The 24,534-nt window shown below is 41.8% G+C and overlaps 1 protein-coding gene across 2 annotated transcripts in view; it reads right to left on the reverse strand.

Annotated features, from left to right (window-relative positions):
- ntrk3b (neurotrophic tyrosine kinase, receptor, type 3b) overlaps positions 1-24,534 on the reverse strand; it is a 79,730-nt gene that overhangs the window by 29,678 nt on the left and 25,518 nt on the right. For both annotated transcript variants that reach the window (XM_077024850.1, XM_077024851.1), the window contains exons 4-11: positions 17,916-17,984; positions 13,931-14,085; positions 13,464-13,606; positions 13,207-13,348; positions 9,058-9,363; positions 8,858-8,872; positions 7,991-8,040; positions 7,721-7,823 (exon numbers count right to left, since the gene is read on the reverse strand). In XM_077024850.1, the coding sequence (XP_076880965.1) occupies positions 7,721-7,823; positions 7,991-8,040; positions 8,858-8,872; positions 9,058-9,363; positions 13,207-13,348; positions 13,464-13,606; positions 13,931-14,085; positions 17,916-17,984 (983 nt within the window). The remainder of the gene's footprint in view (positions 1-7,720; positions 7,824-7,990; positions 8,041-8,857; positions 8,873-9,057; positions 9,364-13,206; positions 13,349-13,463; positions 13,607-13,930; positions 14,086-17,915; positions 17,985-24,534) is intronic.

Here is a 24,534-nt window from a genome sequence, read left to right on the forward strand (position 1 = left end):
ATTGGTTAATCATTTTTCCAAGTCTAACCAATGCTGTTTTTTCTGGGCAAGATAGACATCATGTTGTGTGTTTTTTACATTATTGAAGCAACCACTGGCTTCATCAAGGATGGCTGGAAACACTTCGAGACCAATTGCACAGTGACTCACAGCTGATGGCGCAAGTGACATCGTCCCTCCATTAGAACAGAGCCAAACTCTACACTTGATTTAACATATTTGACCAGCTGGCATATTGATTATTCTGTTCCCACCTATTATTGGCTAGCAAGGCTGCAGTCTTTTAAAGACATTTTATTTTTGTCCCAGAAGCAACTGCTTCAGTTGTATTCCTTCATAGGTTTAATCCTCTATCTTGCAGTGTGCTCAAATCCACAGTGTCTGCTCACTAATAATCTCTTCAATGACACAAAGTCTTAGGAGCAGATTATCAACATAGCTCTGACTCACATCATCACGTCACTAACAAGTGCTCTTAAATTTCTGGCCAGCCATGTATGGGTTCAGTAGTTCAGGACAGGCATCTATCGAACCATCAAATGGGACTTTGGTGCCATTAAATGCAGCAACAAAGAACAGGCCATTAGAAAGCAAAGATCTCATCAGTGGGCAGCACTCTACACGTTCTCTCTCACAATACTGATTTGGGCTCCTGTGAGTAACAACATATTCATTTGGACCTCATTGACAGAATCAGTGGAAGCCAAACAATGACTTACACTGATTTCCACTGACACGCTTCTTTTTTGGGGGAACTTGAGTGAACGGGGCTGCTTGTTAGTTTGTTTTGTTTACTTCCTTTCCAGAAATGTTTTCCATAGTGGAATTTTCTGTTTTTGGAGGTCACTGGCTGTGTCCCTTAACAGTGACCTCACCCAGTTAGCCAAACTGGTCATCTCACAGCCCTCGTACAGTTTGATCTCAGAGAAATCAGTGCAAAGATCTGTCACTTCTCTGCTGAATACAGTGGGAAAAAAATTCTCTTTTAACTGTAAACTTTGGGGTTTACATTTTAGTAGAAGGGATTGAACAAACAGTGGGCGTCTCACTGTCTTTTGATTTCAGTGTCTACTTAAGATTTACTTAAGTTGCAGACACCTGTGCAGGCAGATGCATGACATTGCTAACTTCCTGTACTGATCTGACTGCTTGTTGCTTAGTCATAGGAGTCGAGTGTTTTAGTGTTTCCACTAAACATGTTGCAGATTTAGGCATCTGTTCTATCTGTTCACCTGTCACTTTTGGATGAACAAGGTAAGGTTTAATGTCATGCATAACGATGCAGTCCTTTTTAGACTTTGATAAAGTATGTGGAGAAAACTCAAAACTTCACGTCTGTTGATCCACCTCTAAGACCCTCATCTGCTTGTTTACAGATGCTATTGTGACTTCAGAACCTGAGTTAGAGACCCAACAACCTTGAATTTTAAACTCTGTGAGGCAGCAGAACACTCAGTGAGTGTTACCGGCCCTATAGAGAATGTAACTCTCCAACCTATAGGAACAGTCTAGCTGATGGAGTTCATGACAGCGTTTCTGTCCTGGTTGGGTGGAGTACTGGTGCAATATTTATTCTCTATTTTACTTCCTTAAAAAAACATTTTAATGTTCCTTCAACAGTCTATTTATAATAAAAACAAGCAATCACTTTATCAAAAAAAAAAAAACTATTTCCACATTGCATTCATTTATCTGGAGCTTGAGTAGGCTTAATTACTTTTTTACCACTGTTGATAATTATCACGCTCTCTGAATAATAAAATGGTGCAGTCAACTCCCAGTGAAGTGGAGAACCAGGGGCCCAGACTGAGTTATAGGAGATTGGACATGGAGGCAATAAGCAAGCATCGAAAAACACATTTCTAAAGTTTTCAACCTTACGTTTTGAATGCCAACTAGTGACACGTCCTGGACACTTAGAGCCTACATCACCTCAGTTCCTAAAAACTGTAGTACAAAAGTCCTTTTTTGTATTAAAGACTAAAAAATATTTTAGAAAAACACATCACATGACAGTTTAGGTGTTCATAAACATTACCGACTTAAGAGTTATTATGAACAACCTCTGTAAACAGACAAAAGAACTGCAGTCAACATGGACATTACATAGAACATTCTAGAAGGATAGCTAGTTCACCACACCTAGATGGACAGCTAGTTAAACACATGCCTCAACTGTACATGTTTTGTGTTTCCACATATAACTTAAAATTAATTTGACTGTTTACGCATGGCTATCACTATAGACTTTTGATCTAGCTCTAGTTTTTGATGAAACACATTTTCCCCCACATCATTACCTAAACAGAACATCACAAACACACTGTGTTAATGTGTGACAACATTTCCTAACCACTTTATAATAAGGATACTCTCTGTACTTAAATAAAGTAATGTACTTATACCTATGTAATGACAAGGAAACCAATAAAAAGGCTTGTGTCATCAGCCTCCGGCATAGTATTGATTATTCTGATATTTAATATTCTGACTTCTTCACAAACTGTATGTAAGAGCATCATATGCTTCTCTTTAAAAATGCCTTGCTATAAATTCAAGTATTGGCATAATAATTAAACCATGTATAATTTAAAAAAGGTAAAGGGGTGTCTAATTAGGTGAAACTAATGCAGCAATATATTTTTCAGTCTTCTTCAAATGCATCTCTCTGGTTTTTCTGGCCTGTGTCAGAGCACTGATGAACAGGACCTGTAGGGGTTCCATTAAATCAAGTGGCCAGTCTATGAATGGTGACCAGGAGTGAGAGAGAGTGCAGCATGGGAAGAAAAGAACTTTCCTCTCCCTCTAGCACCCTCACTGCTGTATCCACATCTCCTGTGACAACCATGACAACACACCATGACCATCACAGAAATTGCCTATTATAGATGACAGTTCCACTAAAGCTAGTGCATCCAACACCACCCCTCCCCACCCTACTTTTTAAAAAGTGTAATGCACAGATGGGGGTGGCATGATTCTCAACTTGAGACACGTGTGCACACGTGCGGCCGATCACGTTATTTTTTGCCCTGGCACTGTTTACACTTTTTGACAAAGTTGCGGTGGTGTGACAGGGGTCAAATGGTCATTGGTTGATGCTACTGGTTGATGTTACTGGTTGATGTTACTGGTTGGTGTTACTGGTTGGTGTTACTGGTTGATGTTACTGGTTGATGCTACTAGTTGATGTTACTGGTTGGTGTTAATGGTTGATGTTACTGGTTGATACTACTGGTTAGCTTCTGAAAGTCGATTCTGAAAGTTCAGATGATGGTAACGTCTTCTGACATTTTTGCTCGTGTTCTACTTCAACCACTTGCTGATCCAACACACACAATGATGAATGAAATGTGCCTGTACTGTGCTGCTTAACCATGGTGAATATCAAAATGACCAATAATGGAAACATAATGTAGCATTTACCTCGCAAGGTCTAGACAAGGTTTCAAGGTTTTTTTTTTTTCTCAAGAAAAGTGTGAAAAATTTATTTCCTGACAAACTCATTCTCATAGTCTGTCAGAGTGGTGTAAATCTCTGAAAGGTGGTGTTAAGGTATCTGCATATCATCACCCCCATCATTATCAAAGCATGTGAAGATTACGCCATTTTAAATCACGTTTAATGGTGTTGTGGCAGCACAGATCGGGCTGCTGTGCAGTCGTTAAGTTGATTTAGCGAGGTTCCTTTGAGCGGCCAATAATGACCCTTCGTCGCCGCGTGACACACACCTCCATCACCATTTCACGCACACTTTTAAGTGCAAGAGGATGGCCTTGGAACCCTTGCACGGGGTGCCTCGGTGTCGCCTCAGTGTCGCCTTGTTCACTTGTAATGATGTCCAGCAGCACGGCATCCCTCAGACCACCAGCAGCGTCATTAAGACACACTGCATTCGTTAGCCAAGACGGCTGGACTGGCCGCACAAGGACTACTAACACTCTGTGCAGAGATTACTGCAGTCTCCTTTGCTCAGTAAGGCAAAGGCAATGACAAATGGAGCTTATTTGGACCAGGGGAACTTATTAAGGTTCGATTTTATTGTGAGGCAGGACTGCATATGCAAATTCAGAGCTCAACACCTGTGAAAATCATTAAAAGCTGGACTGCATGTATTAACTTGTGGTCTGTAGCAAAAACAAATGTGGGGGGGGGGGGGGGGGGTGTTCTCCATGCACTTAAGAGTCTTCTCTGGACATTATCCATCAAAGTTTTGGATAATTTTGAACGTGGGCCTGTTTGCTCACGTTGGGCCCTGTATCTTGAGAAGGCATAAGGAGGCTGCTCTCCTGTGTGACCGGAGCTCTGCACTGACTTCTCATAAGCAAAACAGTGTAAGCCACTGTCAGCACAATGGGGTCTTCTATTCACTGACAGCAAAGTGGAGCGCTTATCTTTTCAAGATTGGAAGATAGAGAGGGATAGTCCTCAGACTTCCAGTAGTTATCCACTTCTCTTGCTGATACCAACAGGCTAAACACACAAAAAAAAATATTTATCCGTTCTGCTGTCTTTTCCATTGTTTTTTGCCTGGTTTCCTGGTGGTAAAACTACATGTATGTTAGTTTTGAAAGGACACCGTCACTGGTCCCCAAGAGCACGCTGTGATTCTGAGCAATGTGTACTGCCTCAGTGACGCTAAACCAGTCAGTCAACCATGAAAGGCTGGTTAACTGGTGTGTGCAAAACAGCCCTTAGCTTATTGCGGCTACACGGTGGAGTGTAGATTAACCCTTTCTGACAGCAAAGATTAAAGGCTGATAGACAGTAGGGCAAATAAACAAGCAGTAAGAGGGGGCGGGACGTTTGGTGGAATACTCGCAAAATCTTTGGGGCACAGCTCATGTTAAAAGATTTTGCCAGGGAACGGTTGAGCTAGCGTGGGCTGTCAAAAAATCTAGTTCCCAGATTTTACTCTCCCACTCGGGTCCAAGGTTCTGTCACTGAGTAGCATGTATTGCAAGAGCCCAAAAATAAAAAATAAAAAAAACAAGCAAGCTAAAAAAAACTAACAAACAAACAAACAAATAAAAAACCCCAGACTTGTCAGAAAATCATGGTCGTATCAGGTAAGGACAGCCAAGCTCATGGTGTCATTTGCTAACGTAGATTAACGTGAAAGGTCAGCGTCTTCGCAGCGTAACGAAAGAAGAAAGAGCCCCAGTTCATGATGTGCAGGTCATGAATCATCGCTGGATCATTTCTGCTGCTGGTATTATTGGCACAAAGCTCTGCTCACTGAGACATTTAAGTTATTACTCAAGGTTTGAGATATAATCTGGGTAGCGGTTCTGCTAGACAGAAAGCAGTACCAAATGTCTCTTCGTGACCACTTTTACAAAGTCATGCATTGATCAAGCAATGAAATTAAATTGAAGAGTAGAAGCAGGGAAAAAGAATCAAATTCTAATGAAATCAAAACAATGGCATGACACCAGGCTCATAAGAGAAACAGAGCCTGGGGTTCTCTGCAGAAAAAATGACTATCCTATCCTGATAAGAGGAGAATGAATTATATGGAAACCACTCCACCAAAGTGTCCCATTTGGGAGAAAATCTGTGTAATGTTCTAAAGGGGCTGTGCATTAAGTTAATTAGTCTGTGTCCTGTTCAAGTTGGATTTTCTACTTTGTGTGCTCTCTGGATGTTGTTAACAAGATGTTCAGCATTTCTCCTGCATCATGAGTATAAGTTGAGGAAACAACAAAATTAAAGGCACGTGTTAGAAAAACACTCATCTTCATGAAAATGACAGGAAACAAGCCATTTCTTGTGAAAGATCAAAATCGATGGATACAGACCGTAACCCAAAGAAACAGCAATATGCAGTGATTAAGCATATTTTATCTTATTCAGCAGGAGAAATATTAAACCACTGTCATCACACTGAATGGTGTGAAAATGTCTCACCTATTCAATTTCACAACTTCTTGGCTCCTACTCCTGATCTGAGTAGGTGGACAGTTATTGATCAGAAGATGTTTGTCTCCCCTTCTTTCACCCAGCCGTCCCTCCTGCCCCTGGCGCTCACCCAAACCTGCTATTATAACCCAGAGTACGAAAACACCAGGCACTCTACGCATGAGGATTATCAACACTGGACGCTAAACGGCAGCCGGGTTTGAATGGCAGGTAATCAATTGTAGTGCCGCACGCCATCCTGCAGTGGTTTAATCGCAATACATGAGTCGGAACAGGGAGGGAAAAAAAACATCTCGCCGTGTATATGCTGTGATTTTCCTGGATGCCCTGGAATAGGTTGTGATCAAACTCCAACTACTGAAAAAACCAAAGCACAAATTCAATATGTCTCAGTTTTATGGCTGCCGACAAGCTCTGGCTGATTTGGAGAGGAAATTGCGATGAGTGACCTATTACGGGAGCATGGGGACGCTCTAAAAGAGTGTCGCTGTCAAAGTCAAGATATCAGTGCTTTAATCACCTTTCAAGCTCGTCAACTGTCATGTACAGTATAATGAAACAGTCCACTAAAAATAAAAAAAGATCTCATATTCTCCAATCTTTGGTGGTCAAGCAACAACTGTCACTTCACTCAAGACTCCTTTCGTGTTTTTCTGTGAGGTGAAAAACATGAAACTGTAATGAAACACAACACTATTTTCTCCGTGTCAAAAATGTGTAGATAGCAGTCAATCAACTCCAGCCCTGGTATATGCCAGCTAGGACCTGTCCTTTCATGGAGACTTCAACACTCAAATTGTTCTCTCCATATATCGCCTGTTTGTCCAGCTCTCTCTTAAACCTTAGGACCAAGAGTCTATTCTGCAAACAATGCCTCCAACCTCTGTGCAAACCACAATATCACCACAAGCTCTAAGGTAAACCGAGGAAAACTAGGCACACAGGCTACACTGCCAATGGCGTCCCCTGGGGCTAAGGCCTGGAGATGCGTTCTGCTCCTGCTCACGCCGACCGAGGGAACACAAACGCTGCCTGACTCAACCATGCTCTAAACTAGGTCTGCCTGGTATGGACAAAATACTGTCTTGTCATTATACTGTCACAAATTACAAATATAATACACCTTGCAGTATATCATGAGCATGTTGAGAAACCCTCGATGTGTTTGTTTAAAGACTGGCATGCATCATTCTGGCTAAAAATGTGTTTACATCTGTTGCGTCGTGTGAAGATTTACTGAAACATCCAAAGGATACTCATTTGGAACATTGGCACGCAAGAATAAAAAAAAAATTGTTAAGAGTTCATTTGCATACTGCATGATATATTGTTTATAAACAATAGACTGCGCAACCCTGGTCTAAACACACTCCAGTTATCACAAAGCAGAACCCACATTTGTCATATTCCAAAACCCAGTGAACATAGCAAAATATTACAAAGGAAGGAGGAAAAACTGCAATCTCCATTTCTGACCATTTTTTCTTCCATAAGCCCATAGTTGGGTATATCCTTTATGTCCCTCTGAAAATGTCCTCCAGCCGTTTTCATGCTCTGGGAGCTAAAGAATAACTCAAAACTCTACGTGGCACGATTACTAAGCCAACATGAAAAGCCCAGATGTCGCAATTGTTTTGGACCTCTTGTGACAGCATCAGTTAATTACTTTTGCCTACTGGAATCACTTTGCAGTTGTCAAAGTATTGATAAAATATTAAGGAAAAATACCATAATTTTCAAGGCACAACCAGGATATGACCTTGTGTAATGCGAATAATGCAAAACAGGCTCCTCCTACCTTTCATTCCAAATTTGTTGCGTCTCCCGTACTTGTTGATTAGGACAAACATAACAATGAGAAACACACAGCCGAAACCAGCCAGCCCCACAGCTATGGACATCTGTAGGATAAGAGGCAGTAGAAAGGGCTTCTGAAGAGCAGAATGACATTAACACCAGGTCATACACAGTAGGACAAAAGTCAACGACGAAGGAGAACAAACCCAAAAACGCTGCGCGGTGACTACGTGTAACAATAATCGTGCACAAGCAGTAATGGTAGTCTCACCCCAAAAGAGTCCTCATCTGGTCTGTTGGCCTCGTTACCAGGTGTGGGCTCTGATAGAAAAAAGAGAAAAGAACGCGCAAATATTATGAATTATTTCCGTAACCTGTTTTACCTAACCTGGAGTATGGTTCAAATATGATGACATCTAGAACACTTTTGTGCACTAGTGGCTAAACATACTGGTGGTTAGTGATAGAATAAAATGCAATTAAAGCACTACAGAGGACCAGGCCTTGTTCTTAACTCAAGATAAGTAGTCCTATGACTTGGAACTTGAGGTTTATGAGTAATTTCCAGGCTATTAATTGGCCCACTATGGAATAGCCACTGGGGGCTAAAGTCATATCAATGCAGCTATTGCCGAAAGCACTGGCCACCCTCCTCTGGGCTCAATAACAATTAGACTTAGATCGTCCAACTCTCTTGGGGCGCCTCCAGATGGGCTCCATTATATTTTCTGTAGCACTAATGTCATAGTGTTTCTAAGAACAGCTTTACTGTGACTTTTAAAGCTAGCATTGTCCAGGGCTGTAAGTGCGCTTACTGACCACTGATTGACCATGACCTTAGTGGGCAGATTTAAATCCTCCAACGATAAATGACATGTTCTTGTGCATTTTGTCTCCCCCAGATAATAATGATTCTTTTTCACTGGAGGAGCTCACTTATTACAGTTCCGACAAAACATGACAACATTGGTGACCTTTTTGACAAAATTGGAACTAGGATCATTCATCATTAAACACATTTTAGAACTTTCCTGCTCTTGGAAAGTCGAAGCCTATTTCACGTGTTACTTCATGTGATGCATGGAAGTCTGAAAATATTCACCGTTAATCTTAGTTTAGTGCAAAAGGAAACACTCACCATATTCTGGAATTCCTTTTACCACACAAAGAGAAGAGGATGAAAATGTGTTAAAGCAGAGATGATTGAGATGATTTTCTCAAAACTTAAAAAAAACTGCACAAATATCTAAATAGTCACTGACAAAAACATACTGTCAAAAATGTCATCTCAACATATGAGAATTTATTTCTCAAAATCCAAAACAAAAACACTCCTACCTTCCTCTTCCAAAAATCCTGGGGCATCCAGGAAATGCCCCAAGATGGTTTTGGTGACGGACCCGAGGGGATTGGTAGCCACAAGTGTGTAGTTTCCGTTGTCAAAGTGTGTGGGATTCTCGAATGTGAGGCAGCCCTCCAGGTAGTCCTGGTACGGCTCCATCTCCGTGCGTATGTACGGGTTTTGGATCTCGCCGCCTTTGTGGATCCAGCGCAGCACGGGTTGGGGGAATCCCCGCACGGTGAACTCGATGCACGTGTGGTGCCGGCGCTCTGGCTCCTCCAGTTTCAGGATCATTGGGGGAACTGGCCGGAAAGAAAGTGCAGGCAGGGTCAAACCATGGGCCCGCTTTAGTTCACGGCGCAGTGCCACACGTGCATGCTGAACCGCCCCGAAGCCTGTTTGTCAAAGTGAGATTGTGCGCCTTACAGTAACTGACCTCAACCAATTTTAAAAAATCCCACCTTACACAAAACAAATAAATAAATAAACAGATGTGGCTCTTTCACCATGCAAACCACACTGCACTTTTCAGTGACGATGCCTTATTGACTTTGCTGGTGTTGATCCTTAACTGTCTTACTATGTCTGTGTCTAGCATCCCCATTTGCAGACAGCGACCTACGCCTGCCCCACTTTGTCTCTGCCTGGTCCTGTTTGCCAAACAAACAGACTTTCCTCTTTTGGTCATTGCGAGATCTTATGTTCCGTTTCACATGCAAACTCGCATCTCCTGTGCCAAAATTCATTCATAATTCATTCATCATTCATAATTCTAGAAATATGAGAATGTGAATGACTCAAAATGACAAGTTCAATTTCAACTAGATTCGTACCGTAGTGATATTCATTTCAAATTATTTTGCATAAGCTAATCAAATTTACAGATGGATTTTCTACACATTTTTTTGTCCAGAAATGACTGAAAAGCTCTTTAACTCAATATGCAAATGTGTTGGTAATTAGGCACTGAGTTCATCCAAGTATGCTTGTGCGTCCAGAAGAGGACAGGTGATAGAAGTCCCAAAGGACAAACAACATATATATGGACAGATGTAAAAAAAAAAAAGGCTGTCCTAGCACGTGAGAGCAATAAAAATCACCTTTCATTAAAACTTAAAACCTTTTTATCAGTCTAGCAAGAGAAAAGCTTTTTAAACTGAATCCGCACCAGTGGACTTTTCTAAATTGGGTCTCCAGTGAAAAGCAGTTGTTAAATGTAAGAACAGAAGGCATATCTTGTAATCTTGCTGTCAAAGACTATATGTTATTGCCCATTTTTCAGATTAAGGCTGTGTGTGAGCTCCCTGCGTGATACCACGCGTTTGTTTGTCATACAAATGAGAGTGCATCGTAACTGTCAGTCGCCCTCTCTCCCATATGTGATGCAGGCCTGCTTGACTGATGAGCGCTGATGATGGATGCGTCCCTCCCAGAGCGCCTGGGCGGCACGACGCCCAGTCAAACAGATGATGTGTGTTTTGGAATCAGCATTCAACAGCGCCCTTCTCTCTCCCCGTATTCCCTCGGCAGGACTCTGTTATTTACAGAGTTCCTGCTGTAGCTCCCAAACAGAGAGAGAGAAGAGAGAGAGAGAAAGAGAGAGAGAGAGAGAGAGGGAGAGAAAGGGAGAGGGAGTGGGAGGAAGCAAGAGGTCTGTTTACCTCTTTCAATCTGCAATGGCTGCTGGATCATTTGACGCATTTTTTTTTACAGCTAATCCCATCTCAAATAAAAAGAGAATTTCTTGTTCTTCCTGCAGCTCCTACAGACACCCGAGCTCAATACTACAAGAGCAAAGCTTCTTCCTCTGAGGAGCTCCTAATTAGCTGAGTCACACCGATACCTTTGGGGATCAATGCTGCAAAACCTGGCAGTCCCCAAGAAAGGCACTTTTTGAGCAAAAAATAACCACTGTTGTCCCGATCCTTCCCTCACGAGGATAACGACAGCATCCCGTGCATTTCCTTGTCAAAACTAAACGTGCCAAACGCGCCTCTTTTTGTCGCTGTCATTTCTTTTTAATGTCTACATCATTCATCAGTGTGGTGACAAAACAAAATGCCTTCCTCTACCCACGGGCCTAAATTCATGAGCTGTTTAACGAAAGCAATGTTTTCTAGGCATCGGGCTGATCCACGGGCTGGAACATCATCGGCAGGCAGGCAGCCGACTCGAAAGTCTCTCATCCAGGGCTCTGGCCTCTGGCAAATAGCCACACATATCCTTTCGTATTCCCGGGAACCAGCTACATTGGTACATGAGGGAGGGTCTGTTGCTGTAATTACATTCGAACCAGTGTCTTTCTTTTCACCTTGAGAGCTTGCGGAGTGATCCTGATTACACTTACATAAAAGCTTCAGGGTGTTGTCTTGTTAATTGGCTTATTCGTTTCTTTACCACCTTGTTCTGTCTTAAATTTGTCGACACACTGCACTTCATACAGGCAACGGTGTCTTTTTCCTATATTTAGTACGTCCTGGCACATATCTTTAAAGTACTAGTGCAAGGAAATATTTGCATGTGTGTCCTGAATCAAACCATTTGAGAAAGCCAGTTTAGTGCTCAGTTGGAGTTAAGTAGTTTGCAGTGAAAAAAAGTCTTACTGCTTCAACATAAACTTCACATCAAAAACAGACCTGCATGGAGAAACAGGCACAAACAATTTAATCCAGTTTGACAGTGTCAAATGTACTTATGCAAATGTCTTAATAACAATACTTTTGTGTCTGTGGTGTATTTTGTGTAGTCTGTCTGAAATTGGAAAAAGAAATTAGAAGATTTATGCTTATGTTACTCACAGAAGCATTTCAAATTATGATTCATTAGCAACACGAAATGGTTTGTTTAAACCACTGACCGAGCAGAGATCTGACTGAGCTGAGTTCTCACTACCTGACAGAATCTGACTAGTAGTATAAACAGAGCTTTGTGCAATGCACCATTGTTTACAGTGCGGGGTCATGTCTAGTTAACCTCACTCAAGAACACCTGAACACCTGACCTAGGTTCACTACACAACAGTAAAGAAAATAGGACTGGTAGAATCTGCCATTCATCAGCAAAAAGGGCAGGAGTTATAACAAACAACAAATCCCACCATGTTATGAATCCTGTGGTTAGGTGAGGATTTCATTGCAGTGCAAGACTTGGTGGTTCTTCCTGGATGTTTTTGTTAGAGTTTTGGGGTTGTTTTGGGGAGTTTGGAAGTTGTTCAATGCTGATTTTGGCTCTGGTGGAAGACATAACATCAGAGTAAACTCTGGACCCCAGAATCTTTGAACAGCAGATCCCAGACTGAGGCCATTCGATCGAGCTTTTCCAGAAGTGTCTTCTCACTGGCCCTGGTAGGGCACTGGCAGAGATGACTCAATACCCCCTAATGCATGTAATTATGCAGCTGCCTGTCACAGCAACTGACTCCAGTGCATACTTCACTATCCCCAAAGAGGAGCCAGCCCCTTCAAAGCTGTCTTTAGTGGAGAGCTGATGTGTGCAAGGAAAGGGCATCTTATTCTGGGCAACTCAACCATCTCCTTGGTGAATCCATGACATGGGTCACCACTAAAAAATTCAACACTCAAAACATCATTGCCATGGTGTTTACTGGAGCTGGCGTGCCTGAATTCTAAGCAACAGTTTGTTATTTGGGGCAAAGCTTTATTGGTGTGGCGTATGCTAAGATCACGTGGATCATGTGGAATTCACTTCTAGAGAGTTTATTCTTACCAGTTTCTATATAATGTCTATTTATGATATCTATGTATTCTGTGCAAGGATCTGAAATCAATTCATACTGGGTATGATGTTTTCTCCTTCTGAAGCTAAATTGTTTTTATGTGAAAGTAAATTATTTTGCCATTTTGATGAACTTTAAAAGGAGCTGCTTTAGAAACAATAACAACCATAAGAGTAAATACAACTGTATTTAATATAATGTCTCTGAGGTTTACAACATAAACATCCAACCGCTCACACCTTTTAACACCATATATTAAATATGACAATATGAACAAAATAGTTCAAAGCAGCAAAGCAGTTCTTTGAAGGAAACCCTTGCACTCTTTGCTTGCTTTAAAATGCACAAATAAGTGTGTTTTCTTTGAGTATTAAAATGCTCCACGTGATAGAAGTGAAGAAGAACTTACACTGCACCGCCAGCTGGAGAGACTTATTTGTCATTCCAACCATGTTCTCCGAGATGCAGGTCAGCACGAAGCCGTTGTCATCTCGACTCACATTGACGAGAGTAAGGTTGATGGAGTGAATATTCGGCCAATAGACGTTCGACTAGCGGGAGTTGGTAGAAGGGGGGGGGGGGGGGGGGGTTGGACACCATCGGATCAAACAAACATGTAAAGAGATTCGTTTGCGTAAGCACTGATGAGCAAGTAGGGAGATTCACCTGGTGCGTGTTGATGGAGTGAAGTCCATTCACGGTCCAATCCACATCAGGCAAAGGGGAACCTGAACCGTTGCAGCTAACTGTGATGTTGTCCCCCTCCATTACTGTCAGGTTACTGTGAGTTACCTTAATATCAGGCAGGTCTGCAATAGACAGAAAAATCAGTATCAGCTTCTTAAACAGCAACTGAAAGAGAGGAAGAAGAAACGTCACAAATCCGGGGTGGGATGGGAAAACAGCTGAAGTTAAATGGTGCACTGTGAGATATTTTCAAATCTTCATAACCTGCTCACATGCCAAAATTGATCTTTTCACAAATCCATCCCCTTACGCACGTCCAGCCAAGCCCGCCCAAGCAGTATGACCTGTTTTCACTGCACATTTCATGTTTGGCCTGGCATCACCATGCATTCAAAGGAACGCTGAATATTCTCCAGCTCAGCTGTGTGTTTGTAAAGGTTTCGCACCGCAGTCTGCAATGCTCATGGCCCGCAGGCGGATCTTGTAGGCGCCTTTCTTGCAGTAGAGCTGCTGGGTGTGCAAGCCTGCCTCCCCTCTCTGCTGCCAGAGCTGGATCCAGCGAATCGCACAGCCGCAGTCGAACACAATGCCTTCCAACCTCCTGCACACAGCCAGAGAATGCGAATAAGACACAGTTGAAAATCACACTAGGGCAATCAGGTTCATCGTTATATAACGGGACCCACAGGATGCCTGATGTTCATCACATACTTGTAGGTCTACGTTCTGACACACATCACCTCGTTTTGCTGTTTGAATGGCGGGAGCCTTGAGAGTCTGTCATCACAAAGTGAATCGTGACTCCCTCAATTTAAGCTTCCACATGGGATGTGGGGATTTGGCTTTTGGGATTTCACAGTTTCTCATTAATCCCTTGTTTCGCAATTGTTTACCTTGTTTGCTTTTTTATCTTGAAGGCCTGTATTTGAGGACTGCGCATGTGACTTCCACATTTTTTCCACAAGGTTAGCATAAAAAAGTGAATTACCTATAAAAGTACCAGCAACCTGGTCTCTAATACATTTTTTGGCTTAAACTACATAAATGTTCCTCAGCCATTTTCCAGGCATGCTTGACATAAGCAGAAGGACTACATCCTAACAGAGGACAAAAACAACTAATTTGCTCAAAATTTGCAAAACAAATGGTAGAAGCAGGTGGAGAAACCACTGAAATGGAAAAAAAACTGACTAATATTCTATCATAAATTTTGCACCCTATTATATAATTGCATTACTGATAACAGGACTCTAGCAAAAATGTTTTCATAATTGTGTGAGTAAATTACACAGCAAATGTACTATGTTGCTTGATAATAAACAATATGCCATAGTTTGTGCTACAGTCCTCTTTCATATTGTACACCAAATGAGTTACTTCTTAAGGAGTAAATTGAACAAACAAACAATTATTTGAGACTGAATGTCTGCTGACCTGGTGATGATTAGCACCTCAAATGACAATGCCAGCTTAAAAACCCTCATCAAAAATCACACCTGGAATCCACACCATCAAATCAGAAAGAAGAACTCCTAAGAATCTGAAGAGCAGCACTGTGTATGATTATATATTGTCTTTCATCTCAGTGTAATATTTTGCTACTGTGGACAGAAACTGCAGTACATTTTCTGGGTGGTTTCAAACACTCTCATGCAGTCTTTAGTAGTCTTGGGCATTTCATTGATTTGCCTTAACATCACCGTCTACAGAAACCACGGTGAAGTACATTTTCGTGCATTATTTTGCTCTGCATCCTCCAGTCCAGCTGAGTGAAATCCAGCAGAATTTGGGATGACTTAAAGGTCCTGGCTGGCACGGATGAGGAATTGTGACTGCTCATATTTTGGTTTTGCCACTATGCACCTGGAAACTTAGATGCTGACCTCACAAATAACTGTTATGAGGTATGAAAACCCATATACCGCAAGGACCAGATGAAGGATTCTGTAGTACAAAGGAATGGCTCCGAAAAATTCATTGGCTGGGAAAGCCAATGGCACCAAACACCAATGCATTTAACAAAAGATCTTTAATAGACACTCCTATACACGTACGTATGAGTGGCTATGCTAAATGTACAGGTTTTATATAGGCGGCACGAGGCAATAAGGATCAATGGATAACGTCGAACTGAATTTGCTTCAGAGAGGTGGTACAGGCCCTGTGAAATTTTTTTTTAATGTGAATAATTTAGTGGGTGAGATTTTTCTAAGAAGCTAGTGATGCCATGTTCCAATCTGGAACACCCACAAAAGGCCTGTAGCACACTCTGCCATGCCGCAGTGAGAGGAAGTGTGTCAGGAATGTGTAACATGAATCTGCTCGAAATATCAGACACAAAACCCTTTGTGTACTGCCAACCCTTGCTTGACAGATCACATTTAGGTAAGGGAGCAATCATAGAAATCCGTACCACAGAACAGAATGTGAACAGAAACAATGGAATAGCTTATAGAGGCTCTCTGCCGCTAAAGAACTGTGACAGACTTTGAGAACGGGACGGGTGCAATATACACTAGCATTCGGTAAATACTAGATGCCTGTATGGATAACAGCATCTTATTCCAACAAGCCCAAAACAGAATAGTTGCTGTAGATGGCATGTTGGATGGGTATTTGTTCTTTTGATCACATCTAGCCATGTGTGCAAAAATAGCAAGAGCAACTCAGAGGAATCATTTACATAGCAATGGTTCATGTGTCAAGCTTGTAGTTGAGATTCTGTACAATATCAAATATGTTCATAAGTAGTCTGTATATGTGCTCTATAACATTTGAACAGTAATAATGTTACATAAGATCCACATCATTTACTTTGTGAAAATATATACTGTGTACTATAATGTGCTTATTTTTGAAAAATATATTCACATTTTTCTTCAACAGTTGCTTTAAAAATAAGATAATCTCTTTGAAGCATTTCTGACTCCATTTCTGGACTAATTAGAGTGAATTTGAGTGTTCTAGTGACAGTCTGGTGACAGTTTAAGCCATTATGTAACACCGTCAAATCCTTTGAATGCTAACATGCACATGGCCCCAGAGTGCTGCGTGGCGGAAGGGTTTCTTCTGCCACGAGAGATAAAGAGGTCTGCACTGAGCTCAGATGGGTCCTGGAGACCAGGTGGCCACTTTATCAGTGCTTCTCAAGCTGAGCTCCGCCGAAATAATTACAAACATACTGCAACACCCACCTGGTAAGTAAGCCTAATTCGCCGTGACTGGCGACAGTTTCATTTTGCGCAGTGGAAGAAAAGGAACTGCTAACTTTCAACATGGAAATGTAAAATCCAGCATGACACATACTTTTTCACACAAACATCCTGGGGCTTGTTTCTGAAAGCCACAGTAATGTTGCTGATTTTGAACAACCGTACTGTGTGTGGGGCCCGAGACCGTTCGCCCGCGCTGGACCAACAAATAGAGACTACCGTCACTCCGCGAAGTCTTTTAACAGTCGCAATGAAATCTCAGAGTGACACACACTGGAACATCGGATGTGTTAGATGCATTGGGACCAACACAGTTACTAATTCCAACGTGGCAAAATGACAGCGATGCCTCTGCAGCAGTGATCAATGAACAAGCTCGTCGCTTTAGGTACACACAGACCGCTCAAATATTCATGACAAACAGGAAAATGAGGTCAGGCTCCCAGCAGACAAAACCAATACATTTCAATGCCATGTCTTAATTATCCAGCACAAAAGACTCAGACGCTTCCGGCCGTGTAGCAAAGTGTTCAATCTCCAGCAGTGTGCTGCCCTGACACAAACCCAGATTTATATTGGAGGAATACTTGTAGTGGTGCTTATACCGCCAACAAATTACCTGTGAAATTATGGTGCCGAAAATAATCTTCATTAACAAACAGCGCTAAGATCGAGTCAGAGTAGACATGTGAGGATGACTCTAATATGGATGTGGAAGGAAAAAGAGATTATTAAAAGATGCCTCTGTGGGCATGGGGACTCCATGATTAATCGCAGATTGATCGAAACCTCAGTCCTGGCCTCCACAGCTAGTTAACAGAGATTTCATTTCAATCACACATATCTAATTATACACAGCACCGTCCGTCAAATGCTAAGAAATGGCAGCTATGTGTGGCAGGAAAACTGCAGGGAGTTTTGATCGCCAATAGTTCTCCTGAAGGGCCTGCAAATGTTATGTTGAATCTCAGGTTCACACAGCCTGTCAAATCACAGGACTTTCCAAAGGATTCATGTCGACTGCGAATTGAAACGTGTTAAGCACAGCCAATCCCCCATAGAGCTTGTATTAACTACTATGAATTGATCAAAGTACCGCCGCTTTTACTAAAATGGCGTGTCCCTAGTTTGACATTTGTTTGTTGAATGTAGAATCATACATAGATAAATACATAAATCAAATACAATGTAGGAGAGGTCAGAGACTTGGGGAACTTACAGTTCGACAAGTTGCAGGTTCTTGAAGAGCTGCCAGGATAGGGTGGTAAGTGGGTTCTTGGACAGATTTCTGCAACACAAAAGCAATGATTAAGCTTAGTTTCCTCTTACGGCACTTCATAAAACATCCATAATGCATGCATCAATCTCCCATACATAACAAATTCACAGTTATAAACAAACTACCTAATCAGACGCAGCAACATTGCACCTACACTCTGTGGCTACGTGTATTTCACAGGCCTGGGAGTGTTTTTCGGACGTGCATTATCTGTCTGTCCCTTTAAGCAGCGGTCAGCTGTTGAACAGGTATTATCCAGTGGAATACCCAGCACTGATATGGTGGTGGCAGCGGTGTGTATAAATGTATCAGGCACAGCAGTGTTGTCAGGGCTTTTACAGGTGTCCGTGTCAAGGCTGGGTTGAGAGTGGTGTGCCATCTAAAAACATCCAGACGACAGCAGACCGATGGTGAAAAAGTGACCACTGGTACAGAACTGCACAATGGGTGACAGATATTGAATGGCAACAACTGTCCTATAGTGTTGCGATTATACTACAGAATGTACCTAATAAATACACATTTGCATATTTATTTAAATGAATGAATAAATATATAAACATTTAATTGATTGGGATTGGGTCACTGGGATGGACGGAGCACAATGGAAGTCAACGAGCACCACAGACGAGTGTCAGGCTTCAAATAACGGCAGCACGTTTAGCGGCACACTAGCCGTTTCTCCGAGATCGTTTTGAAGTCGATGTGGTAGTGGCTTAGTGAAAGCGCTGGGAGTTAAGGAGTCAGTGTGCGCCGGGCAGGCTTCACGCGACAGGAAATCGGAGTGCGGTGCTGCCAACGGGCTCTGAGAGAGAGGGCAGCTGTGAGGGACCGGGCCACAACGCCAGCTCGGCGAGGAGAACGCAGGCGTGGCACCACCCAAGAATTTGAGGGGCAATGAAAGGCCCGGGGTTATAAAACACAGGCAGCGAGCTGGTTTGGCACTCATAAACGACTTCTAACCAGCAAAAACAAGGTTACGCTTTGTGTAAGCGAGCATTAAAAGGAATCTACTGTATGAGATTCAAAGAAAGATGGATGCACATGGGTATTTGCTATCTATATTAGGTGGGCAAATGTAGGAGTCACAGTGCTAAACTAGACACAATATATGTAAAAATCTACATACAATGATGATTACATATACATTGATGATTACATAAAATGACATACATACATACATAAATATTATACAGTGCACCCAATATTGAGCTAAATGTCTAAAATGAAACAAATCTAGGATATTTTGCACTAATTTCAGATCTATTGTGCAATAGGCCTACATACTGAATACTGAGCCAAAATAATAACAAAGCACCACTGTCCAATTACTGCTCTGCGATTCAAATTCATAACAGCCATTTTCTGTTTTCCATATTAGTAGTGCACTGAGAGAGTATGTTTAGCATCCTTGTACCGATCGTGCTGAAAAAGACACATTTTTGTTTGCGAACAGAAGAGCTTGTCGTCGAAACTCCCATCTAACATCCGGGCTGTCCTGTGACACGTAATTTCAATCGTGCGGTTAATTCTGTTAAATAGACCACATGAACACTAACGCTCATTGTTATGTCACCCGATAAAATCACTGGTCTTCTGACCTGTGCTTATAAGAAGCAAATGAAACTGCGACCTTCTTTCCCTTGTGAGCAAGCCGCATCTCAGTCCTGGCAGCAAATTCTGCGGTGATGCAACGAGGTTGGAGAACACACAATGCTTTCTAAAAGTCAAGAGGCAGGTTGTAGCATGCAAGCTTACACTCCAGTGTATTTTAGAGATAATTCCTAGTTGAAGCCATTCTATATAGTACCACAAAGGCTACAGGAGGACAGGCTGGGGAGGATGCCTTTCAAGAATCTATTTTGACTACATGACCAGCTCATTCCCAGGGTCGTTAGGAACTATTATGAGTTTTATAACAAGCACAGCTCACTACCGTGGCCTGTCGCCATGGCAACAGGCTCTCTGATGCTTTGATGCAGTAGGAGGAGCTTTGCTGGCTCGACGCGGTCTCTGGTGTTATCACCCCCCCTCCCACTTATTCTCACCCACAGACACACACCCACACCACTCACACCACACACACACACACACACACACACACACACACACACACACACACACACACACACACACACACGCACACACACACACACACAAAGAAGCAGTTTTTTGCTTTTCAGAAAGTCTGGGTTGTATATTTTTGTATTCAGTCATTCTGCCATTTGCTGCTGACTTGGGAATGGATATTATTAAACCGTATAACATAAATTCCTTCATGTGATCGATTTTGCTCTCTGTTGGATCTGCTGTAGGGTATCATTCAAGCACTATGAAACGTGTTCATAAATCAACATTTTTATTACTGGTTATCCATGTTAAATTATTTGACTGATTATTCAGCGATTAGACCCGCCCATTAAAGTGTCACTTAGGAGTGTCATTACAGTGTCACAGCCTAAATGTTACATCCCCACATTTCTCATTTGGCCACATCACTAAGCTGCATGTAAAATGGAGCTATTTCTAATGGTGGAAGCTTCAGGAAATCAGTTCCACATCTTCTTGTCATCTCTGTACACCCACGTTGCGAATGTGCTCAGTGTTGTGTTTTTCTCATTCAGTCGATATGGTGTTTTAGGTTCATCGAATCAGCACCTTTCACAGATCAAGGCCAGTCCATCAGGAAAAAAAAGGGGGTGAATTTGCGGTGAAACTCATTTAGCAGTGTTTTATTCATGAGTATCGAGGTAGACGCTTCACCCAGTTAAAAAAACAACAGCACCTTAATCAGGCAATCTCTAGGAACGGTTCACTACAGGACAGAGGAAGGAGTGTCTGCCATTGTAGGTGAGGGATATGAACCCCAGAATTAATCAGAAGCATTACTCCAAGCATTAAGATAATGACAAACCTATGAATCCAGAGCATCATAAATCTCTGGTCTTGTCTCCTCTTTAGTTCATTTGTGCAAACCACCTGCATATTTAAGGAGTTGCTCTTTAAAAAGGTCACCAGTGTGAAGAAAATGGCAGCAAAAAATAAAGAAAGAAATAAAATATTTGGTGAGTGGAAGTTAATGAATTAGGAAATAAATTCACTTTGCATCTAACAAGAAAAGCCATCAAGTTTTTAGGTGATCTTCTAAATGCTGAAATTTAAAGACGTACAGTGTAGGAATGGTACGATAGTTGGATTTAAACAATGACCTGTTTCCACTGGTTCAGGATTCCCAACTGTGAGATATTTAGGTTCTGGGAGTTTGAAAAGTTAAGCACACTCAATCGCACATAGACTCCCAGTCATTATGATTTTTTTTCCCTAAAACAAGCTTATTCAGTAAATAATAGATGACGCAGCTTAAGAAATATTCAAGAAAACAGCTTTAATATGCAGCTGAAATAGCCAAGAAATCACAAAAATATGTATTAGGATTGCAATCATTGCCTTATTACAGATCAATGGTATGGAGCTGCAGAGCAGGAATCTTCAGTCATGTGTGACAGTGGCACTGTGATGAAGCCCACCAGCTCTGTGCATGGAGGTGGCTGTTGGCCTGTGCAGATGCGAGGGTCAGAAGAGGCGGCGCGTTCGTGATACTCTTTACCCACAGCTTAAAGGAGGAGGCCAGAAATGTCTCCTGATTCAGGGCTAATTACAGGAATCACGCAGCCCGAGCAGACTGTGTGCCTTGATGCTTAACGGTTCTTATTGCACATTGATTGGATGTTGGATGTGAAATTGTTACAGTTTGCTGAAACATAAAGGTTATATCAGATAATCTATGAAAACCCTGGAATTGTTTTTAGCAATTCGCAAATCCCTGTGACTTATGTGCATGTGGTTAAATTTGTTTACTGTGATCTGTTGGAACCATATCTGTGTGCCACGAAGCATTGTGCAATACATTTGATACATGTGAGCATTTGTAACAAAGGCAGAAGTTCAAGACTATATCACATTAAACTGCCTTTTTATTGCCACATATGGTAAAAACGCAAAGGTAAGGACATAATAGATAACGACAAACCAAGATGGAAAAAACCTTGAGTGAAGGAGAAATCACCCCTCCCCCCCTTAAAACAAAGATGTCTGGGGAAAACCTAATCGCATTGGATTATGTGCAAGCTTAATAAATAAGGGGCTCATGTCTTCATCACGATATGCATTATTTAACAGTTATTAGTCAAATAAATAGATGTTAGATATGGTTAGCTCTAATAGGGCTTAATAACTGTTTATTCACCCATGCATACTAATGAGGTCTTAGAATAGAGTGAAACCTAAGAGTGCCTTTGATCCCCGCTAAGGACAATGACTAGACCTGCCTGTGCATGCCAAATAGGAAAAAAGAACAACCCTATTCTTGCCACATTACAATCTGTGGAGACTGCACCGTGTACTTTAATGGCCTGGTGCTATTCCGCTGCACACTACTATTTATACCATTGGTACTGTCTCCTCTGTTTCATTCACTGGCTACCACTTCATCATGCATACATGTATATACTATGGCACATATTGGCTGTGTTGGGAGATGTGTGATGTACAAGGCACTGTAAAGACATGATATGAACTGTGGCTTATCTTCAGCTTTATGAGAAATGTGTGATATGTACATTTATGCATAAAATGATCAGGGAACATGCAGCTCATAAGAAGGCTGAATTTGCAAAGGTGTAAAAGAGTTCACGAGAAAACCCGATAGTGCCAGAGGATAATGGTATTGTCATATAATGTAAAGCTCCTGTAGTAAGCAGGCTAACAGCAGTTCAACTAAGGATGTGTTCTGATGCTGGAAATCATCTTGATCATAAATCAGTAATTCATTTAAAAAGCTCCCTTTAAGCTCAGCCATTTAGCGTACTATTCTGAAGTACTATTCACACATGTAAACCCCTTCCAAAAACCAGCAAAAGCATACGTTTGCCATTCAAACTCGATCAGGCAGAGAATTCAAGCTTTAGCCAACACCATTTCAGGCCAGCCTCCAAACTCCTTCAGAGCCGATTCATTAAAGCTACCTGGCAGTGGTGAGTCAGTCCCAACTTAAGCTGCCCACACTGAATGACAGATTGAATGTCTCCTGTTTACCATAAAATAAAATTGAAAAGAACTTGTCAGATAGCTAACGTGAAAGAAAGCACAAAAAAGAAGTTTAATTGCCAAGCCTTGGTTCAAAGGCTGAGGTGGAACTCCGCCGGGAGGTTTCTTTAGCTCGGCTAAAGCTAACTTAAAAAAACGGCCTTGCCCCAAACGCATCACAACACCCACTGCTCTTGTGTTCCTCCGCCTCTCCATGCACTAAGGTTGAGTCATACAGCTGTCTATTATTCATAGCTGCAGATATGTTTTAAATTTAAAAACAGGACTGAGGACCCTAAAAGGATTGTATATGTGCCCCAAGGGAGAAAAAGTCTATTTTGACGTACAGCACAAGCTAATATCCACTGATGGTTTATTAAGAACAAGGTTTCCTGTTTTTAAGGTGCATCAGTACAACACTCTCTCAATAGAACTCTCTCTCTCTCTCTCTCTCTCTCTCTCTCTCTCTCTCTCTCTCTCTCTCTTTCTCTCCATCTCTTACCATACCAAAGACCGGTGTAAATATGTCATAAATATCATCAAACATAAAGGCATCTATATAGAAGCTGCATCTGTCTTCAGAAGGCCCCAAAATGATAAATTCTGCAACTGATGGAAATTCTCTGTTCTACCATAATAATATTGTTCATAACAACAGGAAATAATGCATATTCAGTGCAGATGAGCTACAACAGAAGGTAACTCCAGGCAAAACCATATTTTAACTAACGTATAAATCTGTGTTGTTTTTGGTATGAACAAGTTCATGTTAATTACTTTACTAAAATGAAGATTATCAAGGATGAAAGTTCTTCAAATGTCTTCTGCTTCAGTGTGGCATTAATATGCCCATTTGAACCAGGTTCTGTTTTAAACATGCCTTTATAAAGGCTGATTTCACAGCTTGTTAATTAGGGCTAGTTACTAAATGACCTTTGAACTTGTTTTTGTTGACCATTTTACAGGATATATATGTACCAAATGCCTTTGAAACAAATGAATGCAGATGACTAAATACTTATAGGTATAATCCTGGCAGGATAAGTCTAAAAGATGAGGGATATGGAGAAGGCGGGTGGGCTACGGTGGGCTGGTGGTGCAAAAAATAAAAGCATTCGAGTCATGAAAGATCCGCTGCCTACAGAATCTGTGTAGATGAAGTATGGGCTTGGTCTCCTGTTCCTCCAGCTGGTCTCACCCAGCAGGTCATGCTCTCTGACGCTCCCTCCACACTAAACCCATGGATCAATCCATCCTCTCATCGGCTGCTATGCCCACACTAACGACACAACCCCTCGGTCCCCTGAGTCACATACCGGCATCGCATCTAGGGTCCATGGCCGAGCTGTCATTTCCGCCCAGTGTTTTTCTTTATTTATTTTTGTACCCTGCACCTTTGAGGACACCGTTGGCGAGAATAAAGCCTTCCGCGGCTGACACTGGTGCGGCCCCGCGAGTGCCGGTGGTGTGAGAG

This window comes from Brachyhypopomus gauderio, chromosome 12, assembly GCF_052324685.1.
Source record: "Brachyhypopomus gauderio isolate BG-103 chromosome 12, BGAUD_0.2, whole genome shotgun sequence".
In the NCBI taxonomy this organism is placed as follows: Eukaryota; Metazoa; Chordata; class Actinopteri; order Gymnotiformes; family Hypopomidae; genus Brachyhypopomus; species Brachyhypopomus gauderio.